General features: G+C 31.1%; 11 protein-coding genes across 11 annotated transcripts; 5 read left to right on the top strand and 6 right to left on the bottom strand.

Annotated features, from left to right (window-relative positions):
- Positions 1 to 27: 27 nt before the first annotated feature.
- PPL_04006 (uncharacterized protein) lies at positions 28 to 498 on the bottom strand (the record flags this gene model as incomplete). The annotated part of the gene is made up of 2 exons (XM_020574919.1): positions 28 to 239; positions 396 to 498. 2 exons carry the CDS (start codon positions 496 to 498, stop codon positions 28 to 30), a joined length of 315 nt encoding a protein of 104 aa, XP_020435333.1.
- A 515-nt stretch (positions 499 to 1,013) lies between these two features.
- Positions 1,014 to 3,795, top strand: PPL_04005 (purple acid phosphatase family protein; the record flags this gene model as incomplete). The annotated part of the gene is made up of 4 exons (XM_020574918.1): positions 1,014 to 1,023; positions 1,931 to 1,952; positions 2,536 to 3,458; positions 3,521 to 3,795. 4 exons carry the CDS (start codon positions 1,014 to 1,016, stop codon positions 3,793 to 3,795), a joined length of 1,230 nt encoding a protein of 409 aa, XP_020435332.1.
- A 369-nt stretch (positions 3,796 to 4,164) lies between these two features.
- On the bottom strand, positions 4,165 to 6,672 carry PPL_04004 (uncharacterized protein; the record flags this gene model as incomplete). The annotated part of the gene is made up of 4 exons (XM_020574917.1): positions 4,165 to 4,690; positions 4,739 to 5,371; positions 5,465 to 5,906; positions 6,084 to 6,672. 4 exons carry the CDS (start codon positions 6,670 to 6,672, stop codon positions 4,165 to 4,167), a joined length of 2,190 nt encoding a protein of 729 aa, XP_020435331.1.
- A 4,104-nt stretch (positions 6,673 to 10,776) lies between these two features.
- mrps17 (uS17 family ribosomal protein) lies at positions 10,777 to 11,163 on the bottom strand (the record flags this gene model as incomplete). Its single annotated transcript, XM_020574916.1, has 1 exon — positions 10,777 to 11,163. The coding sequence occupies one exon, from the start codon at positions 11,161 to 11,163 to the stop codon at positions 10,777 to 10,779; it is 387 nt and encodes a 128-aa protein (XP_020435330.1).
- Positions 11,164 to 11,563: 400 nt separating this feature from the next.
- On the top strand, positions 11,564 to 12,374 carry PPL_04002 (uncharacterized protein; the record flags this gene model as incomplete). The annotated part of the gene is made up of 2 exons (XM_020574915.1): positions 11,564 to 12,031; positions 12,108 to 12,374. The coding sequence occupies 2 exons, from the start codon at positions 11,564 to 11,566 to the stop codon at positions 12,372 to 12,374; spliced, it is 735 nt and encodes a 244-aa protein (XP_020435329.1).
- Positions 12,375 to 12,662: 288 nt separating this feature from the next.
- wdr89 (WD40 repeat domain-containing protein) lies at positions 12,663 to 14,120 on the top strand (the record flags this gene model as incomplete). Its single annotated transcript, XM_020574914.1, has 4 exons — positions 12,663 to 12,954; positions 13,055 to 13,300; positions 13,403 to 13,983; positions 14,082 to 14,120. 4 exons carry the CDS (start codon positions 12,663 to 12,665, stop codon positions 14,118 to 14,120), a joined length of 1,158 nt encoding a protein of 385 aa, XP_020435328.1.
- A 483-nt stretch (positions 14,121 to 14,603) lies between these two features.
- mobA (Mob1/phocein family protein) lies at positions 14,604 to 15,681 on the bottom strand (the record flags this gene model as incomplete). The annotated part of the gene is made up of 2 exons (XM_020574913.1): positions 14,604 to 15,228; positions 15,668 to 15,681. The coding sequence occupies 2 exons, from the start codon at positions 15,679 to 15,681 to the stop codon at positions 14,604 to 14,606; spliced, it is 639 nt and encodes a 212-aa protein (XP_020435327.1).
- An 891-nt stretch (positions 15,682 to 16,572) lies between these two features.
- PPL_03999 (acyltransferase family protein) lies at positions 16,573 to 21,710 on the top strand (the record flags this gene model as incomplete). The annotated part of the gene is made up of 7 exons (XM_020574912.1): positions 16,573 to 16,886; positions 17,067 to 18,539; positions 19,036 to 19,172; positions 19,471 to 19,955; positions 20,035 to 20,427; positions 20,723 to 21,378; positions 21,704 to 21,710. The coding sequence occupies 7 exons, from the start codon at positions 16,573 to 16,575 to the stop codon at positions 21,708 to 21,710; spliced, it is 3,465 nt and encodes a 1,154-aa protein (XP_020435326.1).
- Positions 21,711 to 21,899: 189 nt separating this feature from the next.
- Positions 21,900 to 22,067, bottom strand: PPL_03998 (uncharacterized protein; the record flags this gene model as incomplete). Its single annotated transcript, XM_020574911.1, has 1 exon — positions 21,900 to 22,067. One exon carries the CDS (start codon positions 22,065 to 22,067, stop codon positions 21,900 to 21,902), a length of 168 nt encoding a protein of 55 aa, XP_020435325.1.
- A 175-nt stretch (positions 22,068 to 22,242) lies between these two features.
- Positions 22,243 to 23,091, bottom strand: PPL_03997 (uncharacterized protein; the record flags this gene model as incomplete). Its single annotated transcript, XM_020574910.1, has 2 exons — positions 22,243 to 22,542; positions 23,083 to 23,091. The coding sequence occupies 2 exons, from the start codon at positions 23,089 to 23,091 to the stop codon at positions 22,243 to 22,245; spliced, it is 309 nt and encodes a 102-aa protein (XP_020435324.1).
- Positions 23,092 to 23,364: 273 nt separating this feature from the next.
- rblA (Rb-like protein) lies at positions 23,365 to 26,960 on the top strand (the record flags this gene model as incomplete). The annotated part of the gene is made up of 8 exons (XM_020574909.1): positions 23,365 to 23,380; positions 23,473 to 23,741; positions 24,037 to 24,114; positions 24,146 to 24,565; positions 24,642 to 25,296; positions 25,408 to 25,910; positions 25,972 to 26,223; positions 26,283 to 26,960. 8 exons carry the CDS (start codon positions 23,365 to 23,367, stop codon positions 26,958 to 26,960), a joined length of 2,871 nt encoding a protein of 956 aa, XP_020435323.1.
- Between the last annotated feature and the right edge of the window lie 181 nt (positions 26,961 to 27,141).

Here is a 27,141-nt window from a genome sequence, read left to right as displayed (position 1 = left end):
TATTTTATTATAATAGTTAATTTAAATTTATCGTGATACATTGTGGTTTGCATAGCTATCGAAACAACCAACTAGAACACTTCCCATGCCAAAAGTGCATACTCTCTCTTCGTCATCTTCATCGTCTATGGAATAGGATGCAGCTTTTCTTAATTTATATCCCGAGGACTTGGAAATGGTTGCTTTTGGGAAGTAATCTCTACACATCGTATCGAAATGGCTACTGTCCAGTGTATTAGCTTTTCTTAATTGAGGTGATTTCTGTGGAATTATGTTCTGGAGGTTTCCGCAACTGCTACTCAGTCTATTGTGTGAGATTCCAGAGTTTACATTACATCCAGAGCTGTTTAAATGATTGACTCCATTGTTGGTCGGACTGGTCGTCAGCTTTATACTTATATTTTTTGGCGAGGTTGAAGGTGATGTTTCGGATACACACGATTCATCTTTAAGAATTTCCTTCTTTTTAGAATTACTGAATAGATTTAAGAATTTCATTTTGTTTTTGTATTAATAATGGTACAATCTATATGTTGAATAAATAGATATATATATATAAAGTTAAGTTTCGACAATGGTTAAATAAAAATTATATATAAATAAATATTTTATTGATTGGTAGATATAAATAAAACAGATTTTAAAACACCTATAATAAATAAAATCTATTTTTGATGTGATTTAATTTGATTTGATTTATATTTATAAATATCGTTTTGGGAAATGTATAGGATAAAATATTAATATTTTATTCTATAGATTCCTATGTATAGGTGAGTCAGTACTAACAAAATAAGAAGTTAGTTTTTTAACAACAATAGAAAAACCAAAAAAGACTGGCAATCGTCAACTTATTTATAGGAAGCAAATACTAACTGGAGAATGATTATATTATTTATTTAAAAAATCAAGATGTAAAACCCATATCTTTTTGTGTGATTGTTTGTGAGCACACTGATTTGGGGTGTTTAATCAATAAATTTATTGTGAAGTGTTGTTGGGTAGGGTTAACAATGTCTTGTGGTATATTATTTTTATAGAAAAAAGATTTGATTGGATAGATTGGTTGAATTTTGAGGTTAATTATATACATATATATTTATTTACTTTTTTGTTATTGTGAATTCAGGTTCTGTTTGTTTAGTGCGACAATTTTGAGTGTTAGATGTAAAACAAACCGTAGGAGAGTGTAAAGGTTGCAGTTGTTTTAGCAAGGTGGTTGTCATTTCATTACTACTATTTTAGTTAAAATTATATTAAGTTAATAGGAAGTTGTAATAATAGTTTGGGGGTGAGTATTGGGGTAAATTAGTGTTGTGTGTTGGTGTGTAATATTAAAAACAAAGTTAATATTGGTTATTACCATTAACAGAGTTGTTTTAGTATGGTAAAAGTACAATAGAACACTACAAATAGCCAGAGATAGTACTATTTTTAAACCTCATCATCAATTATTTGTAAACTAGACATTAAGATATAAAACATTTTGAATTTGAAGTTTAATATATAGACTACTACTATTATACATTTATATTTATTTTACCAATTTTACTTCAAAGTTTTTCCCTTTGAGATATACCGATTACCATTCCCTATTTTTCACTATGTGACACATCATCACATCATACATAACAACACCCGTAAGCGATGATGGTTGTTAACAATAAACCAGAGTGTCAAATTCAAATCATAAATAATGGGTTAATTATAATGTATACAATAATTTGATTTTATTTTTTAATTCAATACAGATACATAAGAATTATATCTGATTATAGTCATTCAAAATTTTTGATGGTATGTGTTATGAGATGGGGGTGTGATACGGAGTAAGAAAAAAGTAATTGATTATCTTCAAAAATAACTCTTCGATGGTATTTTTAGAATCCAAAAAGTAAATAGTTATAAACTAATAATTTCTTTTATTGAGAAAATATTTGTAATTTGGGCTTGTAAAAAGTTCAAAATAAATATTTAATTTAATTTTTTTACGAAATTCAAATTTAAAGTTAGAAAATCAGAGATACTAAGGAATATTAAATTTTTATCTACATAAATAAATCCTTTCGTCATTTTAAAACTTAAAAAGAAAGTTGATTGAATGATTCTAAATTTCCTTATAAAGATAACTAAATCTTTTAAAAAAAATTAATTTGTTTTTAATATTTCAAAAAAACAATTCTAATGAATTTTTTTTCCATCTTTGGACCAAAAATTATAAAGCTGGGCTGAAAAGATTTTCTCCTGGTATTGAAAAATCACTTTTTTTTTTTTGACACTTAAATTTTCATACTCAAACCAGAAACAATAGTATTAAAATCTAGATATTATACCAATCTTCTGACCACACTGTTTAGACTACTTTAATTCATCGTTTAATATGTTTTATTTTAAATATTTTTAAAATGATCAGTGTTTTAAAATAAAACAATCACAAATTATATTTCAAGATATTAGTTTTAAAAAAAACCAAATAGACCAGATGATGTTAAAATTAGTTATTACTTTTGTATCATTACTTTTTATTTTCATTAGTGGAAATGACATAAATCCATCTAGTGTTAAACTTTCCTTTACTGGAAATGATGGTGATCTTAGAATCACTTGGAACACAGTAGATATTTCCCAAACCCCTTCTATATTGTTTGCTACAGAATATTTTACACCAAATGGCGATGAAATTTTCATTGGAGTGGAGGGTACTTCAGATACCTATTCAATTAACAAGGGTTGGAGTGGTTATGTAAATACAGGAGTTTTAAGAGGTCTGGAATCTTACACCACCTACTATTATGCAGTGGGTGATAAGAATCAAGATATTTGGTCTCCAACCTACAATTTCACAACTGGAGTCTTAGTGTACCAAAGAAGTGTAAATCCACATAGTATAGTGTGCTATGGAGATATGGGAGATGCTGGTGGAAACGAAGAGACGATTCAAAATATCATGCAGAATATCGACAACTATTCAATGGTGCTTCATATTGGTGATATTGCCTATGCTGACAGCTCCAAGAAAGGACACCAATCTACTTGGGATAGCTTCCTCAACCAAATCAACCCAATCTCATCACATGTCCCTTACATGGTCTGTCCAGGAAATCATGATACTTTCGCCAAGGGTGTGGTCTATAAGCAAACTTTCAACATGCCAGGCAAACACAACAGTTATTCCTATAATATAAATGGAATCCACTATGTTTCTTTTTCTACAGAAGATGACCATTTGGAAGGATCTCACCAATACAAATGGATTGAAAAAGATCTGAAACATTTCAGAGCCGAAAATCCAGATGGTTGGCTAGTTGTTTGGGCTCATCGTCCTCTTTATTGTTCAAGCTCGAAGAAATGGTGTTCACATGACGAAAATCGTTTATACTATGCGAAAATCTATGACCATCTGTTTAGAAAATATAATGTTGATATCTTTGTATCAGCTCACACTCATAGTTATGAACGTAAGTAAATTAAATAACAAAAATTTATTTTAAAACTATTCTAATATTTCTTTTAAAAATAGGTACTTTACCAGTTTATAATCAAGAAGTACATGGTACTTATGACAACCCTAAAGCAACTGTACATTTTATCATTGGAACTGCAGGAAATAGAAGTGGAAATGTAAAAGGATGGGAGAAGGTACCTGTTTGGTCTGATGGACCACGAATTGAAAAGAATGGATTTGGTGTGATAAATTTCGCAAATGAAACACATCTCCAATGGCAATTTATTGAAAACTCGAAAAACCAAGTTAAAGATGAGGTTTGGGTCACTAAAGGATATTTTAACAAATAAATAAGAGTAACTTCTTTTATTTTATTTCAAATTTTAAATGGAAACATAATTTTTATATACATTTTTCAGTTTATCCATTTAGAGAATATATTATTTGATACTAGCATTTGTAATAAAAATAAAAAGTAGAGTGTAAGGGGAAGTAATACAAATTATAAGATTGTTATTATTTTGTTTTCTTTTTTTGAAACTTCTATATCTTTACATAATGATATATTCATTGGTTGGTTGAGTGAGTTTGTGTTGATGATGTCGATAATATTGTAATAATAATAATGGTAACGGTAGTATTATTGCAGAGGTAGTTGTGATTGATTGTTAAAATAATAAAAAATTAATGATAATTTAGATTGTGTAGTGGTTAACATGTTATTTTGGCATTTTCTTTTTGAAAACCCAATTGATTTCGGAATCATCGTTGTTGTTGGATGAAACAGAGTTGTTTGGAATTGAAATGGACTGTGACTTCATTTGCACAGGCGATGAAGGCCGAGCCAGTTGATTGAATTTACTTTGAAGCATTTGAGTGTCGATGTTTGTATTGCTGTTACTAAAGTGGTTGTTACTGCTGATCTGTGAAAATGGTGAAGAATTATATGGATTTCCACTGGCGCCAATGTTTGATTGTTGTGCTTGATTCGGTAAAAATGGATGTTGGGGAATTGGTGCTGAAATTGAGAGGTGTTTGCTTGAGGTTGCAGCTGAGGGGTGGTTTGGCAAACTGTTGACTGTTGACAGTGAATTCGATGATGGGAATTGCATTGAAGTGTTTCTTTGATTGTTGCCATTGATAGGTGATGGATTGGATTTGAAGTAATTGTTGTCGATTTCATTGGTTGGGTTCATAAATGATGGCTGTTGTTGTTGTTGTTGTTGTTGTTGCTGTTGTTGCTGACTATGATTACCATAGTCTTGTAAATCTTTAATGAAAAGCTATTGCTACCACTGGTTTTGCGCATTGATCGGTGGTTGAGATTGTAAATATTCCTCAGACTTTGTTTTCTTTTTGGATGTGGCTACTGCCATTGAAATTGGATATGTAGGTGATGATGTGGTAAATGATAATTTTTGTTGTTGCTGTTGTTGTTGTTGTTGTTGCTGCATCATTTGACGTATATGTTGTTGTTGCTGCTGTTGCTGTTGTATCAGTTGTTGTTGAAGTAAATGTTGTTGTTGCTGTTGCTGTTGTTGTTGTTTTTGTTGGAATTGTTGTTGTTGCTGTTGCTGTTGTTGGATTTGTTGTTGAATGATTTGTTGTTGTTGTTGAGGTTGGTAGAAATTACTCAAGTGAAACAACTCTGGTTTAATAATATCACCAACTTTCTCGTGTTTGGCGACATGACGCGAAAAGTTTGTAATCATATGCAGACTACATCCCTGGAAAAAACAGATATATTTATTCTCAGAGTCCATACGAAACAGCTTAAGTCCGTACTTTATCATTTGTTCCCTGAGCTGGACACCACGCGAACTGTAACGTGTTGGAATGGCATACTTTTCGAGGTCGTCCGACTCCAGACTGCCCGATCCAGATGGCGAAGGAACTGGATATCCATTACTCGTCGACGATCCAAAGCTGCCGGAAGATTGTTGGTGCAGGAATGAAGAATTGTTCTGGTTGGTTGGCGATTTGTAGTTGCTGTTACTTCCAATGGGCGAAGGAACTGACAGTCTTCCGTTGGAACTATTCAGTGAGAGTGAATCTATACTCATGGAATTGTTGGAGGACATATCGAAGCTGTCGTCTTCCTCACTGCTTGAACGACCACCTGGAGTGGCACTCAAGTCAGGTCGACGCTGACGTTTCAATTCTTTGGCATCTTTGTTTGGAGATGTAAGTGGTGACGTATCCAAGTTGCCACCACTACTTGTCAGAGAAGACGGTTGTTCGTCATAGTATGCAAAAATATTCTGGAAACGACCGAGCGATTCCTGTGCAAATCCAATTGCCTCGTGTAAAATATGATCTTCCAGGTTCTCGTCTTCCTGGAACGATGAGTATCTATCTTTAAACAGCAGGTCTTCAAGTAACTCGTGCCCTAGTGCTTCATGGATTCTCATATGAACAATGAGCTGATCCAATGATTTATTTCTAATTGGATGGCTACAACCTATATAATTAATAAAATATTGGTTAGATCTGAATTGAAAGAAATCTATATATATATATATATATGAAGATGTTTCTTTACCTTTATATGTACAGATAAAATTAAAAAACTGATCTCTTGGGAATTTAATTTGGGGAATGGGTGAATCGATTGTGGAATTCATAACCTCTAAAATACTTTCGAGTGTAGTGTTATTGTTGTTGATGTGATTGGATGGTGATGTTGTGATGGTTGACGATGGTGGTCCCTCCATCTCCATGGGGTGATCTGTTTTGTTGAATTCAGATTTGGTTTCTGGTGTTTTTCTTTTAATACTACAACATTGCGATGTCGAAGAATGATTATGGTGATGATGATGAAGATGATTATGAGAGTGTTCTTGTTGATGTTGCAAACTCGATGAAATATCTGCAAATTGGTTTAAGAGTGTCGGTGACATTATGCTAATACGTTGTTTGTCGCTGCCTCCTTCGTTTGGTGGTGAAGACGATGGCGTTGAGATGGAGGATTCTGAAGATGGTGACGATGGCGATGATGATAATATATTTGAAATTTGGCCATTTCCAGTGTTGACTCTAGTTGGAACGTTGGTTGAATTACTACTACTACTACTACTACTACTGTTGCTGATACTCGATCCGTCACGTTCAATTCCAACTCTATAACCTTCGAGTCCAGACAACTGTTCTTTCTTTATCAATGGTTGAAGTGGCGGCAAATCTCTGTCCTTCTCCAAAGGCGAAGAAGGAGGTGTCCTCTTAGACATATTGTATTGTATTTATAAATGAAATTTTTGGATGATTAAACAATCCACCACTTTATATAAACTGCAGTTCTTTTGATTTTTGACTATTGAACTATTAAAGAGTAAAAATATATGTATATTTATATATATGGTTAATTGTAATCCAGATAATTAAAAAAGTGTGTGTGAGTGTGCTTGTGGATGAGGTCACAAAAAATATAAAAATATAAAAAAGTTTGAGTAAAAACAAAAAAAAAACAAAAACAAAAAAGATATTTAGTGAAATTCAAGATGTGCAAAGAAAGACCTTTCAAAACAAACACAGCAAAGACAATCTAATTTAGAATTAAGATCTTTGCAATTCTAAAATTAATTTTATGAGAAGAAGAAAAAGAAGAAGATTTTGAAATTGGAAAATGATTGTGATGTATTTTTTTTTTGGGTGGTGCAAAAATTGGTTTTAGATGTTAAATTGATATTAAATGTTTTATTTTATATCTCTTTTTTTTTTTTGTATTATTCCAGTATGATTTATGAATAAGGGGAAAAGAAAGAGAATATAGAAAAGAAAAAATAAAATAAAAAGGTGAATAGAAAAAAATAAAAAAATACTTAATTTGTGTACGGAAAGTGATTATACATGTTTGTGTAGCAAAGAGATTGTAAATCCGATGTTATTGAAATTACTCAGTCAGAGATCCATCATCAATTCACCACTTTTTTTTTTTTTTTTAGAAGAAGGGTGCTAATCCTCTTACCTTTTGTCTTAGTTTAAAAAAAACAAAAAAAAAAAAATAAAAACTGAACAAAAAGTTTTGTTACACTTGTCTAACTGTGGAGTTGTGATTTGGTTTTCTTGATGCTATTTAGTGCGATCGTGAATGGAAAAGAATGAAAAAAATTGCAATTAATAAAAAAAAAGGTAAAAAAAACAGTGTGTTATAATTAATTGAGTTTTGGGATAAAACCTGGTGTGTGTTAATGTAAAGGTGCAACTGAGATGACTTATGGTCAGTGATACGATGTGGTGATTGATACTACAGATAAAAGAGTTTCTCTGATCAGAGTGTGTTGTTTTTGGAGAGTGTGTTTCTGAATTACAACGAATTTTAAACTTGTTTTGGATTAAATTTGTTAATTTCCAACTGCGGTCAGAGGCAGTTCAAGCTGTTTCAGCACACCACACTCTACTACAAATTTTGATTTTGATTGATGAGACATCCAAAGGGGATTGAGATTATTTGATGAATAAACATTATGAAGATGATATGACTACTAACCTTCAACATTCACAAGTTTGTAAACTGTCTCAATCTGATTTATCTTTTGATTATATTACTACTATTACTACTATTACACTTTTAAATTGTTGAGCTGATCTTAAGCTGAGTCCCAATTGGATTAGATTATGATGAAGTGAAGTGAAGTGAAGTGAAGATAGATAAATGTAATATTTTGGCTGACTGACTGAATTATATCTTTTTATAAATAAATAAATTAATAAAGATTTGATAAACAACGACTAGTTTAAAATAAATAAAAATAGAATAGAACTCAACTTGATGTTGTTTCGTTTATAAGTAAGTTGTCTATTATGTGTGTTAGTGAATTGAGTGTGTTTAGTTGTGCTTTTAGTATTAATTATACAGAATTACTGCTATTAATTCTCGCTGGTATTGCTTTTTGAAAAAACTCATAAATTAAGAAGGGTGGGCTGTAACCCTGATTCCTTTGATTATTTAGAGGCTCCAACTCCTAAATAAAATATTCATTTTTAAAAAAAAAATTGTATTTTTTTTGTTTTTTGTTTTTTGTTTTTTTTTTGATCAGCATTTTAGGTCGTTTGTAAATCCCACTAAAATTCGTTCAAAACTAGAGTTTTTTTTTTGATAGTGGTGGTCATGATTCGTGATGATACAATAGTTGTTTGGTGGGGTTTTGTTAATATTTCCTTTTGTGTGAAAAAAAAAACAAAGACAAGTCGATTGTTTAGGGTGTGTCAAAATTTAGTTTTGGAATAGATGTCACACACATTTGAGATTTTTGCAAATTTAATAAAAAATAATAATAATACCGCCCCTTACGATATTAAAAATTGGTATTAATTTGTTGTCACTTAATTATTAATTTGGGTTCAAATTGAATCATTTCAATGATTTGACTTGTTTGATGATTTACTCTGTGATACAAACAAAACTACTATCTATTTTTTTGATCTTAAATTGTGGATAGAATCCGCAGACCCACAGATAAAATTTATAAAACAAACATCTAGAAAACTTGTTTAACAACAAAAAAAATATAGTGATAATGTAGATTGAGAACTTACAATTTGAATTATTTAGAATATTCCAACTAGGTGGAATCGATGTTATAGGTTTTGTATCTTGAAATTAATTAATTATCTGGTGGAAGTAAATTTGATTTTGCTTGTGTATGGTGTGTCAATTACTAAATCAAAGGTGTCAAAAGTTGATTAAATTAAAAATAAAAATAAAACAGTATTTGAAAATATCAAAAACAAATTTATTAATATTTTAAAAGTTGGTGGGTATAAAGATAGGATTGGTATTAATAAAGTTGGATGGACGCCAAAAGTGTGATGATATTCTATATCATACAATATCGTTGTTGTTTTGGTCTCTGTGTTTGTGTGTGTGTGAGTGTTGTGTAGTGAGAGTGTCAAACACAAAATGTTAAAAAAGGCTTGTGTATGAATGTTTTTGTTTGTGTGAAGGAAGGGATAGATGAGAGTATCCGGAGTAAAAAGAAATCCGGCGAAAGTAAAGGAAGGAAATACTTATTATCATCGCAATTCTACTTGAACTCAAATTCCATCTCTGGTAAAGAATGAAAAAAAAAAAACTAATTTTAAAAAAAAAACAAATCAAAACAAAAAAGAAATAGCAAACATATTTGATGAAGTAAAAAAAAAAAAAAACTCTTGGTACTATCACACATTCTGTAGTGGTTCTACCCCCTATGATCTAATAGTTATACCTCCATCATTGTTGCTTCAGAACCAACAACAAAAACAACAACCAAACCATGGTTTGGTGACACAATTCAGAACCTAACGATCTCGTTCAAGGTGACCAAAAGCATCAAATTTCATGAATTTTTTTTTTTAAAAAAATCTATTTTTTCAAAAAATTCATTAAAAATCATCCCATTGTAAAAAAACAATGCAATCCTCGACATTCATCGTTAATTTTAGGTCATTGTATGGTTTTATTCGTTTTTTTTTCATTGTCCTATTTTTTTGCAACCAAAGATGGTCTTGAGGTAAATCGTACCCCCACATTAGAAATTTGACCAAACAATAAATAATTAATTATATGATTGCATTTCAATACCAATTTTTAAATCTATTGACCTTTTAAATATAAATCGGCAACTGTATCAATACCAGGTTTTTTTTAGAGAGAATTCCATAGAAATATTCCACATTTTCCTTTTTGTTTCGTCATCATTAAAAGATGAGTAATGTGGATATTGATTCATCAATTCGTTCATGTGGCGACATTTTATTATTAAAAACTTTGAACAATCAGTTAGAAAACGTCCATATCATGAGATTATAAATAAAAAGATGTTCATGAGTGTCTCTTTGTTTGAGATACTTATGTTATTGGGTATTGGTTTTTTTTTTTCAAACGATAGATATTTTTTTTATTTTCAAAGTTTCACCAAAGTGGTGAATTAGTGAAATGGGGGTTCTATTGAATCAAGTGTCATCATACTATTTTCAATGCATATTTGGATTATTCACATTTAAGAAGTAAAACAACTACAACAGCAACAACATGTGTGTATGATCATAAAAATATCTTCTAGAACAACCCTTGAGTTATTGATAAAAGTGACGTTTTTGACATGTTGAATAACTATAGATAGATTTTAAAGTTTCCATTTAAAAATAACCTTCTTCAATTTTAATAATCATCAACCATCTCGATCATCTTGTTTAAATAAACCATCTAGATGCTTGTATTGAATGAATAATAAATTCTTTTCTTTTTCGTTTCATTTCTTTTAAACTTTTTAATAATTATTAAAATATAGCTATTATTATTTTAATTAAATTTATGTATATATATATGTTGATTGATTGTTTATTTATATTTATTGGAGGTCAGAAATAAAAGTATATTTGATCTTGTCTTTTTCCTTTTGTTCTTTGATTTCTTTGGCGGTGACGGTGTATTGTGGATTCTTGAGGATGAATTCAGTTGTTTGTGGTCTCTTTGCAATCTTTACAAGTACGTGTGATTTTCTTTTTGAAACTGGTTTACATGGTGTGAAGTTGACGTAGTCACCAACGATACACTCGTCAGATGGGTCGTGAATCATATATTTAGTCTTTTGCTTGGTGACACTTGCATATTTACTTCTGTCAAAGAATACCTTGACAACTTCGATCATTGCTGTCTTTGTATGAGTCTTTGAGATTACTGTTCCTCTCAGAATCTTCTGACTTCTACCCAAAATATCCATAATCTTTGAAATCATTTTGCTATCCTGTCTATCTATTTATTTATCTATAATATCGATCTAATTAACTAATAAACTATTAATTCTCTATCTATCTTTCTAAATAGATTGTATTTATCAATTTGATTGATTGTCTTTTTGTTTTTTGAATTCTAGAATCTAACTAATAAAAAGTAAACGTTTATTAGTTTCTTTGTAGATGTAATTAAAATATGATCTATTATATAGTTTATTTAACTTACATAGCTGTAATTGCTGATATTTTAATTTAATAAATAAATACACAAGTAAACAGAATCAATGATATACGGTAGTGATCATTCATTGTCATTATTGATCGGTTTTTTGTTTTTTCAAAAAACAATTTTTTTTAATTTTTTTTAAAAATCATTTTGATCATTTTTATTAAACAATTTAAATGGAGATCAGTCAAAATAGTAATGATAATATCAATCATGTTGATAGAGATAAAGATAATATAGATAAAGTTACAACATTGACTACTGATGCTACTGCAACACCTGTCATTTCCAGTGAATCAAATGAACAAGAATCTTCTGTAAACAATGAAAACAACTCTGAGAATTTAGTTAATTCAACTAATAGTAGTAATAATAATAGTAATAGTAATAATAATAGTGATGATGATGATAAAGTTAAATATTTGAAAAACTTATCTATTTTGAATAGTATAAATGTAAAGGATAGAGAATATCAAAAAATCAAATCAAATATTTTACAGGAAACTGCTTCACTAAGGAATGAAGATCTTCTACTAAATGATTTACTAAAAGAGAGAAATCTATTGGTGCAAGAGTTTAACAAGTTTGAAGCAATTCTTAAAGATATAAAAAATGATATTCATCATGTATGTATGATCGTAGAAGTAGTTGGAGATTTAAATACATTCATACATAGTAAAACTAATGGTTATTAAAAATCAAAAATAAAAAAAAAATAAGGTTGATGGAATCATAAAGGAAAGAAATAGCGAAAAGAATAAAATACAGAAACATATCAATCAATTACATGAAGTGGCATCACCCATCAAAGATTCATTGGAAGAGTTAAGAAAATCCGTTAGATTACCACCACTCCCCACCATCGAACAAGAGAATAACCTCAAACAAACAGAGTATCTAAATCAAAGATTGAACGAAGAGATCGAAACCATTTCAAAGAAACAGCAACAAGCTAATTCAAAAAGAAGAAAGAGTTCAAATTCTTAGTTGAATATCAATTGAAAGAATAATACTCAAAAATAAATAAATAAAAGTACTTTACTTTTCATTTATATTAAAAACATTCTAATATTATTATCATTATTTGATCGTCAATATATTGACATATATATATGGAGATTAATAACATGTTGTAAAGCGGAATGCGAAAATAAATCAAAAGTTAATTTCTTCGTTTTTTTTTAATTTAACATTAAATTTTAATATTTTTTTTTAATTCGTTTTTTCATCATTTTTTTCTTCTTTATCTATTTATAAGTATATATTCATTATCGAATGGAATATCATTTACAATCATCAGTTATTCATTCTATTGAGAATGAAGACGTATGTTATATTACACAATGTGATAGTAGATCATCAAAGTATATTGCAGCAGTAGGATCCAACAATATTGTGAAGCTCTACGACCAGACATCACACAGCATCATATCAGTGTTAAAAGGACACACCGACACCATTCACCAAGCGAAATTCATAGATGACAGCACCCTCATTACATGTTCATCAGATCGTACCATTAGAATATTCAATTGTGATACTGCAACTCAAATTAAATGTATTCAACGTATGTCTTAATAATAATAATAATATTGAAAATCAAATAAATATATATTGATATTTGATTCATATTAATACTCATTCTAATACAATAAATATATATATAGAAAAAGAAGAAGTATTCTCCTTTGATATTTCAGGTGATATTATGGCAGTGGCTGCTGGATTGACAGTAGTCATTCTCGATACAAAAACATGGAAACAGATTCGTTGCTTCGATTGTCATACTGGTGATGTCACTCGTGTTATGTTCCATCCAAATGCACCAAACAAACTGTTTTCATGCAGTATGGATGGTCTAATCAATCTCTATGATCTTTCAATTCAAGACGATGATGATGCAATTTTATATGGTAAGTTTGATGAAAAGTGGTGGTGATGATGATGATTCAAAAACAAATATAACTAACTTTTAATTATTTATTTCTTTATTATTAATAATATTTGTAATATAGTTATGAATGGTGAACACTCTGTTTCTACGTTTGGATTCTTTGGTGCCAGTAATCAGTTGATTTGGTCACTTTCAACAACGGAGCGACTCTCTATTTGGAGTGTGGAGGAAGGAACAAGACTGAGAGAATACGGTGATCTCAGAACTATTTTGGCAGAGAAGAACAACCAACTCGAAGTAAATTATTTCATTACATGCTACTACGATCAACCTAGCAACAATCTCTATTTGTTTGGTGGTGATTTTTCTGGTACCGGTTTACTATTCCAAGTGACCGACGATCAAGTCCTACCAATTGGTAGACTACAAAACGGACACACAGAATTAATTAGAACAATGACATGGAATAAAGATGTTTGTATCAACACCTCACATAATAATAATAATAATAAAAATAATAACAATGCATATGCAACTAATAAGTCACTAACAACAATACCATATCATTTCATACATTTACAACAGAAGGATCATATAATGACAACAGGTGAAGATGGTAGATTATGTTTTTGGATAAATCAAACCGATTTTAAAAATGAATTACAACAATCACCATCGACAAGAAATCAAAGCAAAATAACTGTAAGTGTCTAGACTGTAACATAACATACATAATAATATGCTAGTTATATAATATCGATCGTTACTAATTAGTACAATCTCCTAATAAACCAATATAGAAATCAAATACAACAAGATCAAATCCATATGCTAAATAAATATAATATAACATATATAATGGCTGTTTGCTTTCTTTTTTTTTGTTTGTTTGTTATGTTTAACTATAGTTAACTCGACTTTACAAAATTCTTTTATTGAATATCTTTAAATAATATCTCATTCTATTTATACAAAATATGTTTTACTGTTGTTGGTTTTGTTGGTTGGTTTGCTGGTTTGTTGGTTTTACCAAAAGTATGATAGTTGTGCGACTAGACTATAGATTATAATTATTATACATTGCGAATATCGATTACCTAATCGATACATTGGGTAATCAACCAAACTTTTGAATCTATCTACTGCTACTTTGACAATCTAATCCCTATATTATATACTATTATATCATTGTTATTGTTATTATTATTATTATTATTAATTATTACTACTATTGTTGTTATTATTATTATTATTATTATTGTTGATGATTTGTTGTTATTATTATTTTTAAGTTATTTTATTTTAATTATAAACTAACTATTTTAATTCTTAATTAAAGTATCTATTAATTCAGCTAGAGGACCTAATTCTTTCTTGTCTACCAAGTTAAACTCTTGAATGAAAAAGATAAAGTGTTTGAGAGAGGTGTTGAGATGAGCTTCCTCACCGAGGTTGACGATCTTTTGGAAGTGAGAGTGATAGATGTGTGCGTAGACACGGAACAAACGCTTGAAAATGGTCTTGACGATCGATTGGAAGTTCTTTGGGAACATGACACCGATCTTTGAAGGGAATATAGTTTCGTCGTCGAGCTGCGATTGCACCCAGGTCATCAGGTAGTCGACGTACTCTGGTGCCGACACCTTGATGGCCTTCTTCACGGTGGTTCCGTCGGCCCAGTGATATTCATATTTGTTGCCGGCCGACATCACCGGACACTCTGACGGTGTGCAAAACTCTGTGATCGTACCGTACAACATATTGATCTGATTGAAGAAATCCACTGTATTGACCGCCAGCCACTCATTGAGATCTTCACCGGCGGGCAACGAGACTGCCAACCTCAGATTTCCACTGCCAAGTGTTGCCTCTGCATATTGTTTCAATTGATATTGCTTCGATCCCTCTTGAATATTCTTTTTTGGTTTGAATGTCTGACTCTTTTTACTAAACATTATTAAATATTAGTTGTTTGTTCTTTTTCTTTTTCTTTTTTGAAACAGCAGCTAAAAAAAATATCGAGTTTTAAATAATATATAAATATTGTTTCTTTTTTTCCTTTTTTTGTTTCTTTATTTATATTTTAGATATATTATTTATATATCTTTTTTGTTTTGATCTATTGATTTATTGATTGACTGATTAAATTAAAAATACTACTTTTTTTTTTTGTTTTTTTTTTTTTTTTTGATTGATTAATTTATAAAAAAAAAAAAAAACAAAATAAAATCAAAAAAAAACACACAAACTCAATCTAGATTGGAAAAAAAAGCCAAAAGTTTACGTGAATGAATAATTTTGTGTTTATGATAATAATAATAATATTGGTATTCTTCATTCATTCGTCATTACAATATATAGCAAACTTTGATTTTATTGTACATACTTGAAGATGTTCATTTTTATATTATGTTCTTTTCTTTCAAATAATAATAGGAAGAAACTTTTTTAATTCGACTACTTTTTGCTTAAAACTATTTTTTAAGTTGATACTAATAATACTATTGTTGTTGGATTTATGTTTATAGTCTTGATTCTATTCTTTTCTTTTTTTAGAATAGAAAAAAAACGACGAGTGTAATTTTACAAAATATAATAATAATTTGGATGGTCAAAAAATGATCGTCCAAACCTTAAACCATTTTTATTTTTTATTTTTAAGATTTTTTTTTTTTTTGAGCTTTTTTTTTTTCAAAAGAAGTTCTTGATAATAATATTTGAAAAGAATTACCAATAAGTTTATTAGACCCATGACATCTTTGACTTTTTTAAAGTGATTAGTTGATAATAAACAATCACATTTTTAGATAGATACATTCAAAAGTCAACATATCTTTTTTCTAATTTTTTTTAAAAAAAAAAACAAATTCTATTTAATTTTAAAATAATATTCTTTTCAGATATCTCGGATTTCAATTCAATACCAACAAAATAGATTTTTATTTTTCAAAATAAACCATCCAAATATTTAAATGTAACCTATTTGATTAAAGTTTCTAAACCCTGTTTAAACTCCGACTCCTCACCATCCACCCCAAGTTTTTTGACACACCCCTTTAAAAAATTTAATTTGCTATTTTTTTCTTTTTTTCAATATCATTTAAAAAGCAATTGAAAATTCTGTTGTATGAATTGATTGGTCAATCATTCAGTAATAATAATAATAATAATAATAGCATTAGTAATAATTGGTTTTTATCTTTAAATTTTATCATCATTATTTAGTTTATTATATACATTAGAGAAATAAAAAAACTATAAGAGAGTGAGTGAAAAGCAAACTTTTAATAAATGACAAATACATATAATTCAATAGTGTTTACTATAACTAAACTACTATTGATAGTGTTGTTGGTGTCGTTGTCGATGTTCACATCGGGAATCGATGGTAGGAGAGTAGTCTCTAATACTCAAAAGATTGCATCGGTTCCCTATGTTGTCAAAGATAATATCACAATCCCCTCAACCTCCAAACTTGACTATGACCTCTGTCTACTCAGAGTTACAACCAACTTCACAGTCAGTGAACAATCTCCACTAGTAATAATGTATCAATTCGATGCATGTTATGACTGTGCATATCAAGAGTTAGTTTCACTAACAAAGTAAGTACAATCATTCAATCAACCAAATCAACCAAATCAACCAACTAAATCAGCCAACCAACCAAATCAATCATAAACAAACAAAAAAAAACATTACATTTGTGCAATGGTTTTTGCAACTTCAAATTAATTAATTGTTGTGAAATTAACCTGTTTTTTTTTTGTTTATATTTTATATAGTCAATCAACAGAATTCTTTACATTGTCAACAGAGTTTGGATATAAATTTAATTTCACAGTTTATGATGACAATGGAAAGATATTGCAGACCGATTCAATGGTTTATCAGTTTGGTGAGAATGGTGTCTATGAGATTAGGATCACTGCGATTCTCGATCACAATGCAAAGGCAATGATACACGAGGTTGCCAAGTTGAAGGATCCCATCAATCCATTCATTCCAATAGCGGTGGCGTTTGGAATTGCGGCGGGTATCGCCATTCTCTGGCCGATCGCCGTTCACTACTACAAAAAGTCAAAGTCAGAGTCACTCGAATACCAGTTGCATCACTTGGAGTCGAACGACCCAAAGAAGGATCGTATGAAGTCGCTCGACGTCTTCCGTGGTCTCTCGATCACCATTATGATTTTCGTCAACTATGGTGGCGGTGGTTACTGGTTCTTCAACCACTCCTACTGGAACGGTCTGACCGTTGCCGATCTTGTATTCCCCTGGTTCGTATTCATCATGGGTTGTGCCATGCCGATGTCATTCAACGCACTGGAATCACGTGGCGTCCCCAAGAAGACGATTGTTATCAAACTGGTTCGTCGATCGATTACCCTATTCGCTCTGGGTATGTTCCTGAACAACGGAAACGACTTGCAACACTGGCGAATTCTTGGTGTTCTCCAGCGATTTGGTATATCTTATCTTGTCACCGGACTCATTATGATGTTTGTTCCGGTGTGGCGATATCGCCAGCTCGACGACCTCTCTGAGGAGCAGCAGCCACTCTACGGTGGCGGATCGATTCAAGACAGAATTAGATCACGCTATCCAAGAATGTTTGCCGATATTCTGCCCTATTGGATTCAGTGGGTGGTTGCACTGATGTTGTTGTCCGTCTGGTTTTTGGTTACCTTCTTGTTGCCGGTGCCAGGCTGTCCCACTGGCTATATTGGCCCGGGTGGAATCGGTTCGCAAGGACAGTATGCCAATTGCACTGGTGGAGCAGCGCGTTATGTAGATCTCAAGATTTTTGGTGAGAATCACATCTACCAGACACCGACTTGTCAGACAATCTACAACACCGGTTCGTACGACCCTGAGGGAACACTCGGTTACATCACATCGATTTTCATGTGTTTCCTCGGTGTCCAGTGTGGAAGAACGATTCTGGCGTTCAAGAAGGCATCGTGCCGACTCATCCGTTGGAGCATATGGGGTGTCGTACTCTGTGGAATTGCAGCAGGTCTTTGTGGCATGTCGCAAAACAACGGATGGTTGCCAATCAACAAGAATCTTTGGACACCATCGTTTGTTCTACTGCTCTCTGGCTTTGGATTCTTTGTATTATCATTTATGTACATTTTTATTGATCTCAAGAAACTCTGGAATGGTGCACCATTCATCTACGTCGGAATGAATCCAATCACCATTTATATGGGTCATGAAATTCTAGGTGGGTATTTCCCATTCTCATTTTATATGTAAGTATAATATTCACCTAGTAACTCACCTTATATAATTATTTCAAACAAAAAAATGAATAACTAATTTATATCTTTTTTTTTTAACAAATCATTAGTAATCCAATAACTCATACACTTTATTTATTATCAAATGTTATTGGTGTCAGTTGTTGGTTATTTATAGCATATCTAATGTTTAGAAATAGAATATTCATCAATATTTAAATTTTCAGATGCATAAGAGTTTGAACTAACAGATTTGTTTTTGATTAAAATAAATTTGAATTTTGTTTTCCAAATTTGTATAAGCTTATTCTTCTAATATTAATTTAAGTTCTTTTATCTATAGCTAATGGTATTTTTATTATTTTAATAAATGTATTAATTTATAAAAAATCATTTTCCAAGAAATATATATTATTACTAAAAGGAAATTTGAACTATAGAATGGGAAGAATATCTTTTTAAAAACATTTGAGAACAATACAAAGAGAATAAAATAATATTCTAATAGGCGGATTGGATATTCAAAGTCTCAAGCTAACTATACAAACATAGCAGAAAATACCATAACCTTTTTCTATGTACTGGAATCAATCGCCTTGACATCAACTCTGAAATATTTTATTGTTATTCTAATATTATGTAATGGTAGATTTTTATATCTGTTTATCTCTTTGTGAGTAAAAAAATGAAAATTTTCAAGATTTTTTTTTTTTTTTTATTTGTTTTTCAGTTCATTTCCTTTAAAAATAAAAAATTTAATATAAAACTAATCATATTTCGTTACCCAATCTAACAACCATACATACTCATCATTTCATTTATATATTTTAATACAAAGAAGATAGTTATATATAAATAGCAATACTTTCTATAAGTAAAGTTATAGACAAAACAAATCAAAACAAAACAAAGATCTAGATTCTATCTTTTAATATTTTTACAGAAGCAGCAGCAGTGATGAGTAATAATAATAATAATAGAACTACTACAAAGAGAAAGTCAGAGAAAGCATGCTTCATGTGTCAGTTGGACAATGGGTTGTGTGATGAGAATCATCCTTGTTCGCGATGTGTACAGAAAGGTCAGCCTCAGATGTGTTATTTCCCGAGTCACACGACTTCCGATAGACCTTCACAAAAGATATCGACAGAACAGAACAATATAAACAATCCATTCAATACAAATACATCATTACTACAGAACAGCAACAGCAATAACAATAATAACAACTTATTTAATAACAATGCATATCAGCATCAGCAACAACTACAATATCAAAATCCTACATCATCAACATCTACAACCACTGCAACTGCAATGCCTACTTCAACAACATCAACAACATCGTCATCAACATCATATTCCTCACCAAGTCAACAACCATACACATTCACAGGTGATATAATTAAACATCCAACTGCCAATCATGTATGTTAAACTAAACAACAAATTAGTTTATATCTTTTTTAACTAACTTTTCTTAACTTTACTTAACTTTGTTTTTTAGTTATATAGTAATATCAATAATAACAATAATAACAATAATAGTGATATAAATATAAATCAATATATGTTGAATGAATTAAGAGAGATAAAAGAAGGACAAAAGAAGTTATATGATGAAATATTGTATTTAAGAGAGAAAAGCGAAAAGTTAGAGATGGTCAATGAGAATCTAGTGTCAAAGTTGAGTATGATGAATTTGAATTTGAACAGCAGTCCTACTTCACCACAGGCAACTCCAACCACTGACAATGCAATCACTTACCCAAGAAACATAAAAGAAGTCTGTGATTACTATCCTCATGCCAATCTATTCATTGTATTCGACATATCAAAGAATCCACCAACCGTAGTAGATGCATCACCTGCATTCTTCAAGCTACTAGGTTATAGTAAAGTAAGTTATCAAATCTATCCTATTCAATCCTATTCAAAACTAACAAACAAACAAACAAACAAACAATAGAATGAAATCATTGGTATACCATGGACACAGATAATACAACCAGAGTTAATAGAGAGTACAATGAAAGTATTCAACCAGAGGAATCTAACTGGAAACACTGTTGAAATGACTCAGTGTTATAAGAGTAAAGTAAGTAATAACAAATAATGTTCAAATATAGTTTTACATTATATCTGATGATGTTTTCTCTAACTTTTGTTTTGATTTGATATTATGATAATAATAGCATGGAACAGTATATCATTCATTGGATAATCATACATTTATATTTGATCACGATGGCAGACCGATTTGCGATGTTGTACACTGTCGACTGCTCAGTCCTGACATAGTACCAAAGGAGTTCTATCTAAACTTTAATAATAACCAACGATTTAGACAGCTCACCAACAGTTCAACTGGGTCGTGTTTGACATCGAAAGGTTCCATCAGTACGATGGACGATGGCACTCCTCCTGGCACCCCACTATCTTCTATAATCAATTCAAATCGCATTCACGAATCACCTGCTACACCAATGTCAACAGATCCAATCATTTCACCAAACATTAAATCACCATCTACAACCTCAACAACAACAACAACAACAAACACACCACTTAACAGCAACAATAACAATCATTTCAATCATAATAACAATAATAATGTAATAATACAACCACAACCTCAACCACCACCTCCAATCATTTCTACATCAAATTTAAATAATAGTAATGATATTTCCAGTAGTAATAGTAATTCAATTTCAGATTTAAATACAAGTTTCAGTAGTATATTGACAGATAGTTTTCCACAGTTCAATCAGCATCAACAGCAATATAATAGTGGTCTGACAGACAATTCATTCTATCCAGATATCAATTTGGATATTGATCCAACTCAGTATTTTACGACCAACAATGACATCAATTCGACTCAGGGTGTTGGAAACATCGATTGGTCAAATCCAAATTTCAATCTCGACTGGGGAAGCAACAGTCAAAATACACTCAATCCATTGACAAAACAACAACAACCAGATGCATCAGCAACAATGTCCAATGACCAAAACACCAATAATCAAAATCACATGACAGGACACAGTTGATAGATTTTGAATACAATTTATTAAAAACAAAACAAAACAAAACAAAACAAAAAAAAACAACCTATTGGTTCTGTTTCTATAGATCAAAAATATCATTTTTCTAAATTTATTGATTAATAGTAGTTGAGAATGCATGTGACAAAGTCAAAGTCATTCAGATAGAATGTTCATTCCTCTAAGATAAAAAGAATAGAATAGAATTGTTGATTAATTATTATTTGCAGAATTAATTAAAATCTAATAATTATACATACTATTATTATTTTTGAATTGTTTAACAATTGTGCCAAGTTAATAGTCTCTTTACTTTTTCACTTCATCTGACTTCTCTTGGCTTTGATGATGATGATGATGATGATGATGATGATGATGATGATGATCTTACCGATTTTTGGATACAAGTGTTGCACTTTGCAAAGATTGAGTGTGTTGTTCTGAGATTTGACAAAGATGGTGGTCTTAGCGGTATAGTTGCTCTTGGCATTGGCAGGGGTAGTAGAGCCAGCTCTCTCGTTGGTAAGTCGGTCCATGTGGTCTATTATCTCCATGACCTCATCTATATAAGAGTACATATAAGATGTTAATATAAATTAAATTATTTTAACTAGTACTAATTACAAGTGTAATCTTACCGTTGGTATTCTCCTCAATGGACTTCTTTAGTATTTGGTGGCCTCTTTGGCCTTCTTGTATTCGGCTGGATGTTTATCTTCACGGCCACATATATATATAGTAAAGGACTTGCACGGACCCTTGCAGTCGTGTTCTGCTGTGGCCCTCTTGGAAGGTGTCAAGAAGCGTTTGGCTTTCTTTGGTTTATGGCAAACTGGACATAATCTTGGACGATAAGATTTTTTCTTGGCTTCCACCGCATCATCACTGTCAAGTTCATCACTGGATGCTTCGAAATCGGATAAATCAGAGTCATTATCAGATCTAGTAGAGATATTCTGCAACTTCTATAGAATCAAATAGTATATCAAATAGAATATTAATAAAAGAAAGTTTAAAAACAATATTTAAAATTCTATATTTACTTTAGCTTGACGATCAGGATAATTGTCCTCTTCAGTCGACTCTAAATCCTCTTCTTCTTCTTCAATTATTTGTTTTTAATAAACTGCAAACATTGATCATTTTCTTTAAGATTCAAGTAAATGAAGAAGATATATAAAAGAAATCTTTACAAAGTGCAACAATTGTATCCAAAAACACCGATAGGTTAAGTTTAGATCATGTTGTAAGTTAAATTGTACCTTTTCAAAACTGATTTAAATTTCACCAAAAAAAAAAAAAAAAAATCGAAAAAAAAAAAAACAACATGTGGTGAAATTAATGGCGCCTTTTTTTGTTGTTTTATTAACCTGATAATTATTTATTTACTCATAATAGGAATTAGTTTTCATAAATATTCAGATTACTACTTTGTTTTTCAACATCTTAATAAAGTGAAATGTTTACTTTATAATCATTTAAATATTTATTATACATAGCTTAACTTCACTCATTCTTAATTAGACAGAATACAGATAAATACAATTTTCATACAAATATTTTTACATATTATTAGTTTTAATTATATATATTCAATTATTTTCTTCAAAAAATATATATATTTATATATATAAATTACTATTTAATAATAGTTTTGTTTGTTTAGTTATTTAGAACATATAAATATTATATACATATAGTTATTTGTTTTCAAATTATTATTATTATTATTTTTATTTATTTATTTTTTTACAATTTTTTTTCTGCGCAATATAATATAATAAAAAATGGATATTAGTCAAGGTAATTACTCTTATTATTCAATTGAATAAAATAAGATATTGATTGTAAATACTAAAATGTTATCATTCATTAAATAATTATTAAATTTGTAGATCAAGTAGTGAAACGTGGCAGACCTCTACCTGACTTGAGTAGAAGTAACAGTTGTAGTTCCATGGAGGACGATACTATAATACAGAGTCAAGGTGGTTCCATGGATGAGTTGGTTGCCGCTGTCGATTCACTCCGCGGCGAACAAACTCTCATGCCACCAGAAGATATCAAACAACGATTGAATAGCATTGCATGCACCTTGAACATAGACGAATCAACTCTATCCACTGCATTAGAGTTATTAGAGAGTATACAATTATCAAGTGATGTAAGTAAAGTTAAAACAACAAAACTATATTTTAAACATATTGTATATATATATATATATATTAACAAACAAAACATAAAACTATTAAACAGGCAACGGAATCAGATATTAAATATTGTGTTATAACATCATTGTTTATCGCAGGAAATAGAAAGTTTAATTGTTTGCTGAGTGGCGGCAGTTCTGACATTCCGTTGAATAGTGTTTATTTGTCGCAGCTTTTGAAATCGACCAATGTCCCATTGCTGCAGTTTTTCGACTCGGCAGCACCTTTTATGGTGTCGCTTATGAATAGCGAGGTGTCGCGCGCCATCGACTCGCAATTCAAGAAACTCTCACAGAGTTTTGTCATACTGAACATTATCTATCGCAAGTACGAAGAACTGTTCCAACTGATCTTTAAGTGGTCGCCTGCCACCTCCTCCATCAAGACAATCAACAGTGGTTCGAGCAAACAACACTCCACCGAAGAGTATCTCTTTAGCGTTGGATGGCTACTCTACCTACACTGCAAGAGCAAGCTATTCAACGACACACCAGATCTCCTACAATCGATACATATCATTCTATGTTGTTTGAATCTTCTCTATCTTAAATCACCATCTACCAACCGGAAACTTACATTTAACAATAACAGCAGCAACAACAATAACAATAGCAATAACAACAACGAAAACAACACAGACAACAAAGATAACGATGACAAAAGCGAATCTAGCAGTGACAATAAGAAAATACTAGAATTCTTATCAAAGTCAATCAACGGCAATTTGAAGGAACTTGTAAATACAAATCAAAAAATATTTTCAACCATCATTACTGATGTAAGTAGCAATATAAAAAAAGTGACTGTATATAATGTTATTAATCGAAATATTTTGTTTTAATTTTTTTTTTAAGATGGTAAATAATCATACATTAAAGACATCGGATGGAGATGACTATTTCTCAAATATATCACTGTTGACTACCAACTTTTTACATCTAAACAAACTATATGAGCATCAATATTATTCAAGCGGAGACATTGACGAGAGAGTATTCTTGTTTGATAAGGAAATAGTTGGTACTCCATTCAAGTCCAGTTCATCAATTCGTAAATCAAATCTGATTTCAGAGAATCAGCATCAACAACACCATCAAGGCAGAATAAGACAACCCTTATTTGGCACCGGTGCCAACGATTCAATAAGTAGTAGTAGTAGTAGTAGTAGTAGCAGCAATCAAAGTTTAAATAATAACAACAATAGCAGTCTATCTGGATATCCAACTACACCAAGTAAACATTTAAATAATGAACAACACTCTAGACAGTATCCACCTCAGACACCAGTGTCGGCAACAGTCACCATGGTTAGTTGGATCAAACAAACCGTTGGAAACAACGATATTATAGATTCTGTGAGTCAGCTGATCAAGGAATGTTGTGGACCTAATGCACAGGATTCACTCGATATGATTGCCAAGTTGGTCAGTGAACTCACCGATGGAATCGATAATCTTTATTTGTCGGACGAGTTGATCACCTCTGACGAACAAGCCATTCTCACAAAGCGTAGGTCCTACGGAGTCAAGCTCTACTATTCACTACTCTTCAAAGTGATCAGCTTTGAAAAGGCACGTGTCGGATCTAGCTCTCAGGTACAGGGCATTATCAGCCATAAAGAATTCCATCGATCACTTTTAGCCACCAGTTTTGAAATGGTTGCATACTCACACAAACTCGACAGTCTGCTATTCCCACATTTCGTAAAGCTATTTGGCTTGCATCCATTCAGCTATTACAGAATCATCGATAGCATTGTAAAGATCGATGACTCGATGCCTCATCTCTTGGTGACACACTTGCTCTCCATTGAAGAGCGTATTGTCGAGCAATATGCATGGACTGAAGGATCCACTGTTTTCGCACTGATTGAAAGCTCCAAAGAACACCTCCGAACCCTGTCACCGTACGCTGCATCATCAACATCGACCTCAACACCATTGAAACCACCTTCGACACCCTCACACGCCAGCAACACACCAGCATTTACCAATTTCATACAAAACTTTTCCACTCCAACCAAACCAACTGCCAAGCCAACTCCATTGATAGCTACACCTACATCATACGGAAGTAAAATGCAATCACCAGGTCCAAAATCAAGAACATCTATTGTATTAATTGTAAGTTTAAAAATTTATTTTTAAAAACAAATATATACTTACATAAAGATTATTATTATAGAATTTCTTTAGAAAAGTATTAAATTTAATAAGAGGAAAATGTAAAAACTTTTGTATGGCATTATCATTACCAAATGATGTTTTACACCAGATACTATGGGCATCAATCAATTTAATTATAGAACATACCGAGCTTCTAAAGAATAGATCATTGGATATTATTGCAATCAGTACTATCTATGCAATTTGTAAACTTAATTCCATTGCCAAGACATACAAAACCATCATTGAAAGCACTTCTATTCCAACCAAAGTAATTATACCAAAAAAAAAAAAAAAAAAGAAATATTAATTTTATTTAATTTTCAACAGGTTTACAAAGATATCCCATTGACAAATGGAACAGGAGATATAGTTGCTTTCTATAATGAACTATACTTACCGACTATGGATGCAACGATTCACCAAGCTGCTGAGAAGTGCCAATATCTTAAAAATATAAGTACTCCAACCAAGCTTGTACCTTCGTCACCAAGACCATCTCCACTCCCGCTACAACAAAAGAACATTACTTTCTCTCCAATGGTTTCTCGAACATCCAACAACATCAATTTAACACCATCGAAACTCTCTTATAGCATAGGAAGAACACCATCAAAAGAGTTGAAGGTGATCAACATGAACATCAACAACAGTAGTAGTAGCAACATTGGTGGAGTTAGCACGACCACTTTAGGAATGTTTGGCACACCCTCTAAATCCACTCACATCTCTAATTCCTCATCAACACCATCGTCATCAGTATCATCCACAAGCTCATCGTCAAATGTATCTCCTGTTCTTTCATCATCATCGTCCTCGTCCGACTTTAACGAAAACATTAGTAACAGCGAGGCAAATACCATTGACAATAATAATAACTCTTACAACAATAACAATAACAGTAGTTCCAATAAGAGTAAAGGCAAACGTTTATTCTTTGGTGATGACAGTAATACCCAGAGTCCAACACAAGAGGAGTCATGTCCAGAGCCACCCTTAAAGAAATAGATTATCAAAATGATCATCCGACAAACCCTATTTATTTCACCAATTAATTGATCAAGAAAATAATTCATCATATATAAAAGAATTTATTTGTAAATAACCATCTTAAAATAAAAATGTTTCAACCGAATTGATAAACATAACATAAACAAATTGTTGTTGTTGAGTTTCTTTAAATAAAAGT

The sequence above is a fragment of the Heterostelium album genome (assembly GCF_000004825.1).
Source record: "Heterostelium album PN500 unplaced genomic scaffold PPL_contig8, whole genome shotgun sequence".
NCBI classification, from domain to species: domain Eukaryota; phylum Evosea; class Eumycetozoa; order Acytosteliales; family Acytosteliaceae; genus Heterostelium; species Heterostelium album.
Note: the sequence above shows the minus strand (reverse complement) of the source record. Positions and strands in the feature narration are given on the sequence as shown.